General features: G+C 48.7%; 1 protein-coding gene across 1 annotated transcript in view; it reads left to right on the plus strand.

Moving 5' to 3' along the window:
- TEX264 (testis expressed 264, ER-phagy receptor) overlaps positions 1-12,888 on the plus strand; it is a 160,897-nt gene extending 148,009 nt beyond the window's left edge. The window contains exon 4 of the mRNA XM_078872380.1: positions 1,936-12,888. Within this exon, the coding sequence (XP_078728506.1) occupies positions 1,936-2,393 (458 nt within the window). The 3' untranslated portion in view covers positions 2,394-12,888. The remainder of the gene's footprint in view (positions 1-1,935) is intronic.
- Positions 12,889-15,250: the final 2,362 nt, after the last annotated feature.

Raw genomic sequence — 15,250 nt, forward strand, 5'->3', positions numbered from 1 at the left:
TGACCGCAGAGTTCTATTTCATTGTGCACGGCAAATTTATCACGGCATGGGATAGTGGAATAATTTAGCGCACAACTCGGTAATTGGCTAATGCGGACCCTTTGTACTGCAAACCAGCCATCCTATTAAAGATGCTGACACCAACATCTTTTGGGCCCGGCTTGCATCTCACAACACACAATGTACATGAATGCAAATGTCTCTTTTTTAAAAATTTCCGGTTCCCGAATGGATTACACCCACACTCCTTTTTTTTTATCACCTCCATTAATTCTCTCTTTTTTCCCAGCACTACACCCGAACCGTATTTATTGTAATAGTTTTCCTAAGCCAGCGCTTGCAAATCAGCATCGGGCACGCGTTCGCGTGTCCCGCAGCGCCGCACTTCCTCGCTCCAAACTGGGGCACGGCGAACGGGGGGTCATCGGTGCCGCTGCGAGCACACGCGTTTCCTCGTCCCCCCAACTTGGGATCTCGCTCCCAAGAGGCTCTTCCGTTTGGCGTGTGCGGCCGGGGCGAGCGGGCTGGCGGGCGGGTGAGCTAACCAGAAAAATATTCCAGCGTCTTGAGGCTCTGCCAACAATCGACGCGCTCGCTTTGTCCTGGCCTCGGCGGCGGCGGCCGGGGTGCGGCCAGCACGTGCGATGCTGCGGGTGGGGCTGGGCTGCGTCGTGGCGCCGTGGCTCGGTGTGCAGCGCAGGCCGAGCGTTGCTGCTGGCGCATCCGTAACTGTCAGCGTGGGTAATGCCGCCGCGGCCTGGCCAAAGTGCAGCGCTCCGCCAATCACCGCCGCCGCTGCACCGTGGCGATGGGAGGCGGGGGGCATACATGAATGCGTATGAGGGCCTTCGCCAGCCGGTTTGTGCGCTTCGATGCCAATAACGGCTAAATCCGAGAATGTCAACGCGTCAGGCTCGCGTCTGTGAAATACGCCGTCCATCACGTGATAACTGTGTTGTGCTTTTCAAAAAGACGATTTGAAAATGCCTTCAAAGATCGCGACGCGTTTGTGCTTGCAACAGACGGTGTCGAATTTTGAAAAAAAAAATGTGCCTCTTCCCCCTTATCTGGAGATGATTGGCACCCCCTTTTTAATGAGCAATGTAGAACGAACTCGATAGAAGCTTGAAAGAATACTCGTCGCGTGCATTGCTTTTGCTGACAAGCCTTCAGCGGGATATTATGGGAAAGAATTATGCGGCTTCAATTCACGATTTCACCCGTCAGGTTGAAGGGTACGTTTTTGAATGTCTGTTTAAGCAATGGATATTTAAAAACTGTAGCTCAATTGTCAAGAGGCAAGGCCTCTCAAGGCCCTCCCAAAAATGATGAGGTGAAAAAATGCCATCATTAGCCTCTTTCACTGTGAGTGGATTCTCTGGTGGCCGAGATTTGTATTCCAAGTGCCGTGAATAAAGATCGCACAGAAAACAAAAGCTCAACCCACGTTTCATAACGAGGGCCAATTTTATCATGTAAATTGGCACAGCTCCCAACACAATTCTAAATCACAGCGATTATGATCCAGGGTCTGTGGGATGGGAAAGTATGTTTCACGTCCAAGAACGGAGTGCTTTTTATGTTTTTAACATGGTGAAGAGTTGAGGGATGTTGACAGGTTTGCCTCGTAGGAACACAATGTCCTCCTCATCTCACTGTCGGCTTATCCCCTGTTAAGGACACCAGCCTGTTTCAGCCATACCACTTGCACCTGGAGTTCACCGACCGCTTCACATATTGAAGAAAATAGCACGAGTTAGCAAATGTACCAATTCGCAAATGACGCAATTAATAATTTAATGAACAAATTAATGAATAAAGAAATACATTAACAAACGATGAAATTCATTTAAAAAATAATGAATGTACGATTGAATGTCTCGCGATGTGGACATTGCCTCACGTCCTGCTGTGCACCCCCCCCCCCCCCCACAGGAGACACATCGAGCGAGGCCAGCTCCTTCACCTGCGACTCGGGCACCAACGCCACGCGGGACAGCGTCTCCACGGTGACGCGGGACAGCGTCTCCACGGTGACGCGGGACAGCGAGAGCCAGGCCTTCGCTCCCCGCGGGCCGGAGAGCGAAAGCGGTGACAGAAAGGAGGAGGACGAGGAGGAGGATTACGACGAGGAAGCGGGCGCATCGCTGTCGGCCTTGGCGGCCGCGGCGGCATTGGCCGCGAGCATCGGGACGGTCGGCAAGGCGGCGCGGGACGCGGACGGGGACGACAACAGCGACCGGAGCGAGTCGGGGGCGAGCGGATCCTCCTTCGAAGAGATCACCGGCGAGGAGGACGGCGACAAGACGGAGGCGCGAGCCAAACCCCCGGCCCCGCAGAAGGACACCGCGACAGAGCCGCCCGAGCTGCCGGAGGTGCTGGCTGAGCTGTAGGAGCGTTCTCGCCTGCTCGCTCGCAACGCGCGCACAAGCACACGCACACATGCACACACACACACGCGCGCACGTATCTCCATCGCAGTTAATTTTCGCAGGGGACGAGTTAGAAAATTGTAGTGCGTATACCTGCTTTTTATTGTTGAAACGAAACCGCAAAATGCATTTTTGTCAGTCTTATTTGCCCAGCGAGTGAGGGTCTTGCTTACAATGATGTTGATGTGCCAGCAAGGGATCCTAAACAAGTTCCTAACACAAGGGATACGATGCTCACACAGTGTCTCTTAGAGATTCCAACTTTTAGATCTATGAGAGACACAGAATAATACCATTCAATTTATGGGGTTAATGTAACAAAAAATAAATTAACCCTTTCCCGTTCCAAGATGTCTGCAAGTTGCAGGGTGGGTCCCGCTCACCGCTGAATCTCGGAACGTGCAAGCGGTTAGCGTAAATTTTTTTTAGAGAGGCAAAGCGCCATTGTTTTTAAAGACACTGTACTCACCGCAGAGAACTGTAGCAACTCGACCGCACTCAATTATAGCTGGCCCCAAACTGTGCCACACGTCCTCCTGCATTGCCTTGTGGAAGCCTCGGTACCCATAAAGTTATTTTATTTTTTATTCTGAAAAAAAAATGATGACGTTCACGTACGTCATCGGAATGGGAGATGGTTAATGACGTACCATGCTCGGCCGTCCGTCAAGATTATTCCACATTTCTACTTGGTTTCCCACTGTCATTGCAAAAAAATTGTTCGTTTGTTGAAATTATCTGGCATGGGCCTGAACCTTTTGCTTTCTTATTGGACGTTAATGCCGGTGATGGCTCTTGACATTTCCACCTTAACGGTGGTGTAGCTCGGCTCTGTAGCATCGTCACCCCTGAGGTCCTGTTGAGCATTTTATTCATTTCTCTTCTTTGCTTGCTTTCTTTTGTCATTTCTCAATTCCCACAGCCAGCAGTGGCTGATGGCGTGGGGGGGGGGGATAAACGACGGCGCGGAAGCGGGCGGCTGTAATATCGGCGGCAGTGCAGAGCGCGAGGACGCGAGTTGTTTACTCGAGGCGTCTCTGTTGGGTCACACCCGTCGTGCGGAAATTTGCGAAAGACCTCGCAGCAAACATCGGCACCGTGTCCCCACGGAGCCCAGCCGCAACGCCTTTGCACTGGGCTGCAGTGGCTTGACTGGCATAGCCACCTTGGGGGGGGACCGCTGTTTTGTGTGACGCACGGCTTTGCCGGCACATGCCTTCGCAAGTCCCACCGTGCCCCTCTTTCCAATTGGTGGCAAAATTGTTAATTAAGCCGCAAGTGTAACAACGATTTACCCGCTGCCAAACAATATATATTTATCAAGGGCCGGCCATTAAGCATGACCTGACATGCAGGTAGCTCCTTCGTCGTACTCACAGATGCCCTAATTAAGTCGTCTCTTGTTTTGGCAATGCTTAAGTTAAAAGTACTGCCCCACTGCAAATTCGCAGCCATCCGTTGTTTAATAACTAATAATATTAGAGTACATTTGATATTTGCCCAATTCTTATAGCGCTCGGCTATAATGAAGGGGCTGTGTTGTGCAGAGACACGGTGTGCAGAAGTTTTGCATTAGGGGGCGATGTTGCAACGTGTAATCTAAATTGAGTAATTTGCGGGTAGTCTTTGAAATATTGCTAATTTGGACGTTGACACTGACACACAATGGCTGGGTATATTTGTATGGTAAATACACACCCCAGTAATTACCACGGCAGCCTGTCAGATTTGAATCGCGAACCTCTGCAACAAGCGTCGAACACTCTTATTACCTCTGGGCAGTGTCACCTCCATATGCCGCCGTTGTTTGTTGCGTTGTAGGGGTTTCCGTTGTAATTCGGTAGAGAAGCTTTAACACAGCTTCATGCAGCGCAGCCGATTGGGTTGAAAGCTCTTGTCTTACTGGAGTATGTGATTGGCAGTCGGTCCTCCGTAGAGAACCCACGGTTTAGTCTCTGCAGGTGGGAGGGGCGCGCAAAATTAGGGGACAATTTCATTTCACGCTTCCAAACAACACGAAGAAAAATCATAGCAGAGCTTCAGCTTCCGCGGTCCTGTAATAAACCATCGGATTTGAACGCAGCCTGCGAGTCTGGACACTTTCCAACAGAATGTTCCTGAAAAAAGGAACTATGCGATAGCAGCGCATTCACAATGTTTTGCTTCATCACGGCACGGACAACATCTGTCCTGTTCAGGATTATTAGCAAATTCAAACAGGCGCCGTGCTATAAAAGAGTTGTTATCAGCGTGCAAGCGAGTCGTTTCCAAAATAGCTTTGTCCTTTCTCAGGGTTGTTTGGACAATAGCTGGGAATCATTGTTACCATCATCATCATCATCACAGCTTTTACCATTCTCATTTCACACTCAACTTTGTCTACCCAAGCCACCCTGGCAGATATTACACACCTGCGTTGTCTCAACGAGCTCGCACTGAGTGGATGAAAGTCTATGATGATGAACATCATAATGATTGCACAGGTCACTACACAAGCACAGATTAAAGGTAACGAGTGGAAATATTGAATCTCCTCTTTGTAACCTCAATGGAATCACGCGAGAGCCTTTTCCATAAACTCAACCTGGTGCATTATTCTCCAATCCGTCGTTTTGCAAATACGAATTTGAACATCTTTTTTTGTTACTGCAGGACTATGGAAACTTGCAACTGTTAACGCTTTGCTGCACGCACCGGCTGAGCAGTGCCAACTGCAGACACATCGATGATTCCATCGGCAGTGCGGAGGTAACGCGAATAGCTGAGCGAGGATCATGCAGCTGTTCAAGCCACAAAGAAATGTAGACGTTCAGTCTGCACCTCCTTAACACTTCTCCTGTCCGGTGCAACTCATTTGAAAGATACATTACTATTACACTCAGAATGCTTGTGAATTAGTGCCATGTGGCGTGACAAAATTACTAAATGTATGTAAGGTGTAAAAAATACATCATCGTCATCAGCCATGGTCAATCCACTGCTGGACAAAGTCCTCACAACCTGGCACTACCCAACCACAATTTCAATAGCACCGACACATGAACTGGATTTATCGTTTGGACTCCTCGGCCTGCCGCGTCCTCTCGTATGCGTTCCATTTCACAAATAATGTTAAATAATCATTATTGTCGTGGTCGCTCATTTTAGTTTGTTTAGTGCCGTTTCATGTTCAGTGTACGTCGAGTATTTTAAATGAGCTCGGTTCACGGCGAGAGGGATTGGAAGGTGACTGACACGTGGGGGGGCCCACGTGGTCAAACTCTCCGTTGTATTTCAGGCGGCACAACTCGGAACAGAATCACTTGAATTGCTTTTTTTTCTTTTTAGTTTTCTTCGGGTTTTAAAGAAGTGATTAAGCGTCGATAAATGGCATGTTACACGCGAATACATATTTAAGTTAGATTTATTTAATTTGACACTTTTTCAACGTGGCTTTTCAGAGTTATCGATCGACAATGTAACACGCGCCACCGCTATTCGGGACACTTGAAACCCAGGACTTATGGGAGAGTGTTGCCAGTGTTGGCCACCCACAGAGAGCGGTAGCTATGCATGACCACCATGTGGACCTGGGGTGGCTCAGCAGTGAAAAGAGCATGTAGCTCACAATCGGAAGTTTGCTAGTTTTGAATCCTGGTTGGGTGTTGACTAAGCTCATCGTTTCACCGAGGCTGAAAAAAATATTACCACTTCGTGTGTAAGTTAGCAGTGGTTGGTTGGCCTATGGAGAGACTCAACCCCGCCAAAAGAATATAGACATTCCGCCATCGGCTCGGGGCAATACATGGAAGACGATCACCACCTCAATGCTAAATTCAGTGAGCATTCACTTTTATTTATTTGCCCATTGTAGTCCGGTGCCGCTGTTGGGAACTGGGCAACGCGCGTTCAGCGATACGGGCGCGATGTTGAAGCAGCGTGTTGTTGCGTGTGGGTGCGTGTTGTTGCGTGTGGGTGCGTGTGGGTGCGTGTGGGTGCGTGTTGTTGCGTGTGGGTGCGTGTGGGTGCGTGTTGTTGCGTGTTGTTGCGTGTGGGTGCGTGTGGGTGCGTGTGGGTGCGTGTGGGTGCGTGTTGTTGCGTGTGGGTGCGTGTTGTTGCGTGTGGGTGCGTGTGAGTGCATGTTGTTGCGTGTTGTTGCGTGTGGGTGCGTGTGGGTGCGTGTTGTTGCGTGTGGGTGCGTGTTGTTGCGTGTGGGTGCGTGTGGGTGCGTGTGGGTGCGTGTGGGTGCGTGTGGGTGCGGGTGCGTGTTGTTGCGTGTGGGTGCGTGTGGGTGCGTGTTGTTGCGTGTGGGTGCGTGTGGGTGCGTGTTGTTGCGTGTGGGTGCGTGTTGTTGCGTGTGGGTGCGTGTGGGTGCGTGTGGGTGCGTGTGGGTGCGTGTGGGTGCGTGTGGGTGCGTGTGGGTGCGTGTGGGTGCGTGTGGGTGCGTGTGGGTGTTTGTTTATTGAGTTTTAGAGCCAGCTGGCCAGGACTGGGCAAGGAGATAGCCCCCACCCCCCACTCTTCACCCAGGCGACCAGAGAGCACAGACATAGATATTCCGTCACTCATCACTCCAACAACAATTACACATTGAACAATGCTAAAAAAAATCACAAACAATTAACAAGACGAAAAATGTGAATAACTTTTATTTTTACTAAAACCTTATAAAAGATATTCTCATACTGTCTGGGACACAGGCCCTCCTCACGTCACACAGACCCTCCTCACGTGACACGGACCCTCCTAACGTGACACTGGCCCTCCTCACGTGACACGGGACCTGCTCACACAACGCAGGCCCTGCTCTCCTTGGCCAATTTCATTGCGAAGCTCTGCACTGGGCCCCATGCCGACCCCAATGACCTGGATAGCCGTACGGCGCGATGTCAGGCCCATGTGGAAGACATCGATCAGCCGGAGGGATGGGGGTCGAGACGGCAGATGCACATCAATCCGCAAAAAAAGAAATTTTAAACCCACTTTCAATTTACAGCGTCTTTGTCATTCCACTGCTGGATGAAGGCCTGCCCATGCTTTATCGGTCATGGTGGTGGTTTGGCTGAGCTTCGCCATGAAGGTCAGTAAAGGTTGGTGAAGGGAGTGTAGGTCCCAGGACTGGTTCAGGTATCACTTGACAGCGATGTTCGCCGTGGCCACAAGTTGGAACTCGGGTCGCTGGGTTCATAGCGCAGTCCGCTAGCTGCTGCGCCACCACAAACCATAATACAAATATTTAAAAAATGATGACACTTATTTTAACACGGCGTATCAAATGCTTTGTGGCCATGAAAAAGGTGTCATAATTGGCATTCCTTTTATTAAATAGAATCACGATTTATTTAATTCAAAATTATTTAATCTTTGCGCACGCAGCCCATTAAAACGAAGCGGCGCTGCCATGAATATTCAATGGGGGTGATGTTCGCAACAGGATTACATTTGAAAAGGATTATTCAAGCAAGCCTTTCGAGCCAAAACCTGTTGGCATTTAATACGATTCAATAATTAGTCGCTAAATTGCCCTCGGTTTACACACAGGTGTCTGCAGCAGGACGGCACTCTTGAAGGTTACACAAAAATCCGGGACACCCCGCATTAGGCAAAATAGTGCCATTCATATTTTAAGACAAATGCAATGTTATGAGCTTTTTGTTTTAGGCGCTTGGCCGGTATTTGTATTGCTTTTCTTGAAATGTTGGCAGTGCCTCAGTGTTCCTTGTAGCTGCTTGGCTTTCGTTGTGTCCCCCCCCCCTCCCGCGTGTCTTTGTGTGGCGTGTTGTTGAGCACGATGTCCCGATGTTTCCCTCGGTTCCCGAAGAAGCCCGCCAGCGTGCGGAGCGAATCGTCGGACGTCATGCAAAAGCAGCCCGCGGTACAACCTGAAAACACGTCGGGTAGTTGCGCGGCACAGCTGTGAGAAACTGAACAGGAGCGTCACTGTCGCTGCTATCCACAGTCTATGCATTTCTTGTACGGATTTAATACGCGATGTTATTGCTAGCGTCGCTTGCACAGTAGTACTCGAGTCACAAGTGCGGCCGTTACGCAGCCAATCGTCGCGCACGCATGGGTCCGACGGGCGTCGGGTTAATGCCAGACGGCAGTTGGTGGGTAACCCGCGTACCGTGGTGCCCCTCGTGGTGGCCTGGTCTCGGCGTGACGTGCGGGGGTCACGTGCACAAGCAATGACGTCGAGCTTGCGGCCCCCACCAAGGGTGGAGGAGGGCCGCTCACGTTGCCCGCCGACTCGTCCGGGCGGCCCATCGCTGCCGTACGGCCTTTACTAGTTCGTGGTCATCGCAGCCTTGCGTGTTTACAAGCGAAGCTCACAACACTTTACCGCACTGGGCATGTAGCGACGCATCGATTTGTCGTCGTCGTCGGCCATAATCTATCCACTGCTGTGGGTGAAGGTCCCCCCCAAACCATTGCCATATCACGGTCCTGTGTGCAGCAATTCATCGGTTAAAGTTGGTGGAGTTTTGTCTTTTTTTCCCCGCTCGAGATGCACGCATTGATTCGTGCACGTGATGGCCAATTATTGACAATTCACATTTACTGCTGTTACATATAGGCTAATCGGGTGAACTCAACTCTTCGAACGAGATAGAGTAAAAAATTAACCCTTAAAAACAAAGTTTTTCACTATAAATCCTTTATATGCGTGGCGGCTAGATGATTGCCTGCCACCATTAAGCAATTGGTAATTAAATATTTTTAAAAAATTCCTAAAAAGTGTAAAGTTATGGAAAAAAAATTTCACGAAAATAAATTGTCACGCACAACGAGTCTGTGTGCAAAATGTCAGCTCGATTGGATCACGGGAAGTGGGTTAAAAAACGACCGAAAGATTTGCACGGTCGTAAGCACGCAAGCAAGCAAGTGAACTTAATATAAAGGATTTAAAAATGGGACAGCATTTCCATACCTGTCAACCCCTTACCAGTGCCTACCTTATTACAGACCAATTCAGATCTTATTGGTCACCCCGTGGTGCCCTTATAAATTTCAACGTTCATCCTACCAAGTCCCACCACAAGGGAGAAACACAAACAAATAGGCAAACAAAATTGCCCTCATTTAAACGGCTGTACGCTATATGGACCTAAAAACTCAATTTCCCTGTACAATACGGGTAAACCGTATGGGTTGACAGGTATGCATGTATTCCCGGGTTGAATCGTTCCCTCTGATTCGTGATGATTACATGAATCATTACGTGCCCTCGTCGGCACATTCCATCGACACGGGATGCAGTGGCATCTTATCAAAGATTCAGATCCCATTGAATCAAACCTGACTGACCACTTGTTTCTGGAGCTGTATCTTGTACCTGTCACTTGGTTGAGCTCTTCGGATAGCAATCAGAATGATTTTGAGAATGCATTCATCATCATGATTTACAGCCCTTTGTCAAACCTCTGCTGGATGAAGATCTCTCCACACCCTTGATGGTCTTCGGAGGTTAATGGGGGGGGGGGCCTGGGACCGATTCAGATACCGCTCTTCACTGTTGCCACCTGTGGTTGGTAACAGAAACTCGGGTGGCTATGTTCTTAACGCATGTTCGTAGCGCATGGTGTAAAATCCGCTGCACCGCCTCTCAAAAAGCAGGGGGGGTCCCCCTTATGTGGAACATTCTAATTTTGACATCAAAATTCCACAAGAGCATTGCTTCATTGGAGGCCACTTAATTGCAGGAATCCCCCACGATGCACGAGGCATTCGTTGCTGGAAAATGCTACTAATTTCCCATGAACATGTTAAAATCAGGGGTTGCATTCCTAGCCGATCATTTCTGGAAAATAAATACGTCACTAAATGTGATTAAGTGTACAAAAATGCGTATTATCGTTGGGATACATTTAAACTCGTAATAAATACGAAGAATTAGATTAAACTTGCTCGAGATGGTTGAAGATCTTGCTGATCGAGGCTTCTTGTGGGGTGAGTCGTGGTTGGAGTTACGCAGACGAAGGGGCACAATCTCCTGCCTCCTCGTCTGATTACGACACTGTCGCCACGGTCATGTTCACCAGAAGAAGCTGGCTCTCGTCTGGCCCTCTTCTCCGGACCTTCTGGCTATGATTGCAGAACGTTTAAATAATACTGAAGTGAGTATTATTTATTTGTACCGGTTGTGCCGGGTCATGGTGAGCACTGCGCCCTTTGACCTCACAACAAAGCCACCTCCCAAGCAGCCGGCCATGTTAAATATGCGTCGAGTTTTATCCCGAGTTCGATTTAAATTTGTGTTTTTATTTTTTTTTCACGAGAGCACAACGTGATTTTCATGCGTTAGGCAACTTCGAATTGAATGCCGTTATTAGTATGTTGTCCGAAGGTGATAACACGTGTGTCAGTAACACGTGTGTGTGTGCACGCGCGCGCACACGTGGCGGAGATGTTTGTGTGTAAGCACAGACACAAAGACAAAAACACACGCACACATTCATGAATTTATTTCGGGATGAGTAGAGATAAGGTTAGTGGGAGAAATGTTCACTGCATTTAGTCTTGCTGTGGACTCGACAGGAGCTTGGTTATTGTCGGCTAACAGTAATTTCCCGACAATAACTGTTACCTTATAATTGCCTTGTTGGTCAGTAATATGTGCATTCCGGAACTGCTGCCCGAGACACAAAACACACACAAACAAAAGCGGCGAGAAAATCGGTTTTCGAAATTCGCTAACAATGCAAACAGCTGCGTTGAAATTTTTTTTTTTTGCCCGCAAAATCGGCCGTAAATTGCGGGGCCAATTCTTTCCCATTAGCGCGGACAAGTGGAACGCGGGCCCCTTCATTGCCGCTTATTTATTTATTTTGCGACAGACTATTAAAACGGTGGCAACAACGAAAAAAAATGTGCTCATCGCCTGTCACGACACCCGGGGGGGGGGGGCGGGGGGGCGTACGAGCCGGGAATAGTTTGCTATGAGAAAAGTGGAGGGGGGACAATGTTTTACAATCAGCAGCCGCGTGTGTGTGTGTGGAATGTCGTTGCGAGATACGGCGTGGAGCACGCATTGGCGCGTTCTCGGAGGGGTGGCGCGTTGGTCAACCCGCGTTCGTAGTCCCTTTGAGGTGCAGCAGGACCCGTGAACAGAGTTTGTTCAGCCGGCACGCGGCAAATCGCGTGTGCAGGCTTCCAGAGCCTTTATTTTTGTTGTTGTTGTTCTCGTGATGCGGCGGAATCCATCACCGACCGCCGTGGTAGTCGCTACCCAGCGTAGAGTCCGATCGCGTTGCCTGTTGTGTAGGTCCCGTCTTGTTGTGCGATGTTGGACACGCTGTGTTGGCGTGGGTGGGTGGGTGAGTGAGTGGTGTGCAGTCCTTTCCCTGCCGTGCAGCAGGCACTGGTTGAAAACTCGCTTCTTTCGAACTGCTTTTTTTTGCCTTTAGTTCGTCGTCCTTCCCACGCACCTCCCATGAGCACGGTTGGCTACGTACGGTGCGAAAGAAGTTCAACACACAACGCACTCGTTAGCCGTATCGGCACTCTCAAGTCATGGACACGGGCGGGCGGGCGGGCGTTGGCTATGAACTAGCGGAATTGTGGAACAAAACAATAATGGCTGGGTGAACGCGGTCGGACGTTCGAGATGAACCTCCGACTGCGGATGGGTTGATAACACTGGTCAACACACTTTTTCTGGCATAAGGTATTCCAACGGTTTAAAATTTAATTTTGGGGTGCTGATTCCAAATCTGGCATCAGATTTTTGTTTTTGTCTATCACATCAGGTTTTTGAGATATCAAATATTGCATTTTCAATAAAAACTGCAGAAGAAAAATATTAAATAAATGTGGATATCTACATAAAATTCTATTATAAACACACTGTCCAAAAAATACAGCACCATATTTTAACACTAAAGCAGTCACTGACTCGCAACAACTTGCAATCATAAGTGACAGAGTTAATTTCGGGTAAAATCAATGAAAATGGGGTATGCCGATAGCATAAAAATGAGATGTGATAGAGCAAATCTGAGATCAGTACCCTGAAATTAGTCTAAAACAGCTGCAAAAGTCCGGGCCAGAAATTTTTTTTTTTTGACCAGTGTTATTGGCGACTTTGGCTGAAACAACGCGGGGGGGAACGCAACCCCCCCCCCCTCCCTCTGTGACTGATTTGGGGGGTGCCGACCGTCGCTGCGTTTGCGACGACATCGTTCGCTCGTTGTGTACATCGTTAGAACTGAGAGAGACTGGAAGATTTGAGAAAAAAAACGGTGGAAAAAAAAGATGTAAAATAAGTTAAATATAAGATGCTATAAAATAAATGCTTTCTTCGTTGTATTGCCTGGAGTTTAACAAGATTGTTATTCGCTAGCCCTTCAGATTTATTCTCTAAGTAAATGTTGTCATCGTTACAAACATAAAAAAAAATCCGTGTGATTGATGTTGAAACGAATTTAATATAATTCGCCGTGTAATGTGTTGCAACCTTTTTCTTGAATAAAATAAAATTATGGTAAGAAACCTGGCGCTTTGGCGAGTTTCACTTCGTTGAGTTTCACTTCGTTTAGATTCACCTCGTTTAGTTTACACCGTGTTGTCTGTTTACGAGGCGCGTGGTGAGTCGTCGGCTCGTCAATGAAACATGAGGATGCTCACGATATTTTTGTGAATTGTGCGCGTGAATTCCGGTGTTAAAAAATCTGTGCAGATGCTGTGCAAATGTGTAACTTTTGGACGGACACAAACAAGACGGAGACACACGCGACACAGGCAAGACAGACGATGCACTCGGTACAAACGACTACAAAAACATCAATTCTTGATCCTGAATTGTCATCAAATGGAAGCGGAGGAAATTCATCGTGAGCCTAACATACAATTCACTCACCAAATAGACAAATTACTGCGTAAGCAAACACATCTATAGCATTTGTACATATATATAGAATCTTCAGCTTGCTCTACTAGAGATGTTTTAACTCCCTGGGGGAAGTATGCATGCATAAGGAGGCCATACAAGGCGGCATTGCCAACAGCCAACTCGGTAAAACATGAAAATCCCCCAGTGTGAAACACGCAGATGCCAAGTGAAAATAAACTTCATTATTTATTTCCCTTTTGTGACAACTGAATAGCGCGAGAGAGGGTGGGGTATAATAGAATTAATGAAAGAGGGGAGTTTAAAGGTTTGCATAGCAATCATGTGAAACGCATTTATCTCGGACCCGGCTGGAAGTTTGGACAGCGTGGAAGGGGAAGACCTCGATTGAGCGGCGAATAGATGGGGCGAGCGAGCGAGCGAGCGATCTGAAAGACCCCCCCCCTCTCTCCCTTTCGCCGAGGGATTCTGCGTTGTTCTTCGGGAGCGGTACGTGTGCGGTGGGCTCGCGAAAGCGCTCGCTCCCATCGGCTTCGCTGCGTACGTCCCCAGTGATGGCTTGTCGCATCCGCCGGAACGAGAACAAAAGGCCCCTTTCTTTCTCGGTGGCCTCTCTGGCACCCGAATCCGACGATGGATTCCGGAATCGTCCTGTCGCCTTAATCCAACCGGTTTACAAACGGCGCTGATGTCGCCGTGGTGGTAATGGTAAGCGCGGCGGGGGTGGATTTTGCGATGGAGAGGTCACCGGTTCGATCTCCTGACGTGGCCGTGAAAGCGATGGGGACATGGTTATTAAATACGCCGGAGCTTCTGTCCACCCAGCAGTATCAATGGGTCCATCACTGTCGATCAGCGGGTCGTGTGTGGTGGGGTAAAGTGTGGGTATTCCCACTTCTACCAAGGTGTAAAGCTTTAGCGTGAAAACCCCATGTAATTAATCGGCAAAGGCTTTTTTTATGATATTGACACGGGGGCGCAGGCATTTTGGCACAGACCTCTAATCGGGAACTTGGGTACAAGATGGTTGGCGGCAGCGGCGGGGAGTTATTTGCGATCGTTTTAGATTTTTTGAGAAACTTCGCAAACCTACTGGGTTTGCGAAGTTACTGGGTTTGCGAACTTTACGAAATGGCAGGGATATGTCAGTTTCAAGAGGGCTCGTGCGCCTGCCCGACCAAGCCTCGGAGCTTTGTGTATGTGTGGGGTGGTGTTCTTTTTTTCTCGCCCAAAGGAGGAAATAGCACCAGCGAAGATGTCCGGCATAGAGAATGTAACATCATAATTAATCATATAACAATTTCCCATGTAATCAGGAAAGCCACACTGAGCCCAATGGCCTTTTCAAGAGGGTCATGCTGTTGTAATCACCAGCGAAACGTCGTACTCGACTGTAAATGTTTGTGAGTCTACTCGCCATCACATCGCTAATTGGCGCGTTTTGTTCACGTGACAAACCTGACTAATCTCCTGTGTCGGGTGGTGGTGGGGTTCACGACACATTTATATGTATATTTACGCGATCTAACCTTTATTATGAATAATATTGGTCGCGAATGCCTACGTGTTAAACCAATTAACGAGTGCTTATGCGGATGGAAGGAAACTTGAAAAAAAAACGCACGGTGCACCACAATCTATCCCCGTACCCATGGGACAGCAAGGAGATGAAGTCCACACTTGCCGCACCGCCTCTCTCCGGCAAGCCAGCGTATGTATGGCAACCTCGACGCGCCTTTGCAAAAGGTCAGGGAGTTTCAAAACATCCGTGCGGTCCACCAAACGTTGCCCGAACGGCTGCCGGAACACCAAGAGCGCCCACGTGTTTGCAACGAACTCTCGTGCAGGAAGGAGCTCGATGTATGTGTTGCATCACCTGCCCCGTGAGAGACGTCAACAGCTTGAGCAGGGCTTCGTCCAGCAGTGGATTGGCAAAAGACCTGTGATAGCATGTGACAAAAAAAATAAACGATGACTGGTGATGATGATG

The sequence above is a fragment of the Lampetra fluviatilis genome, chromosome 34 (assembly GCF_964198595.1).
Source record: "Lampetra fluviatilis chromosome 34, kcLamFluv1.1, whole genome shotgun sequence".
Classification (NCBI taxonomy): Eukaryota; Metazoa; Chordata; class Hyperoartia; order Petromyzontiformes; family Petromyzontidae; genus Lampetra; species Lampetra fluviatilis.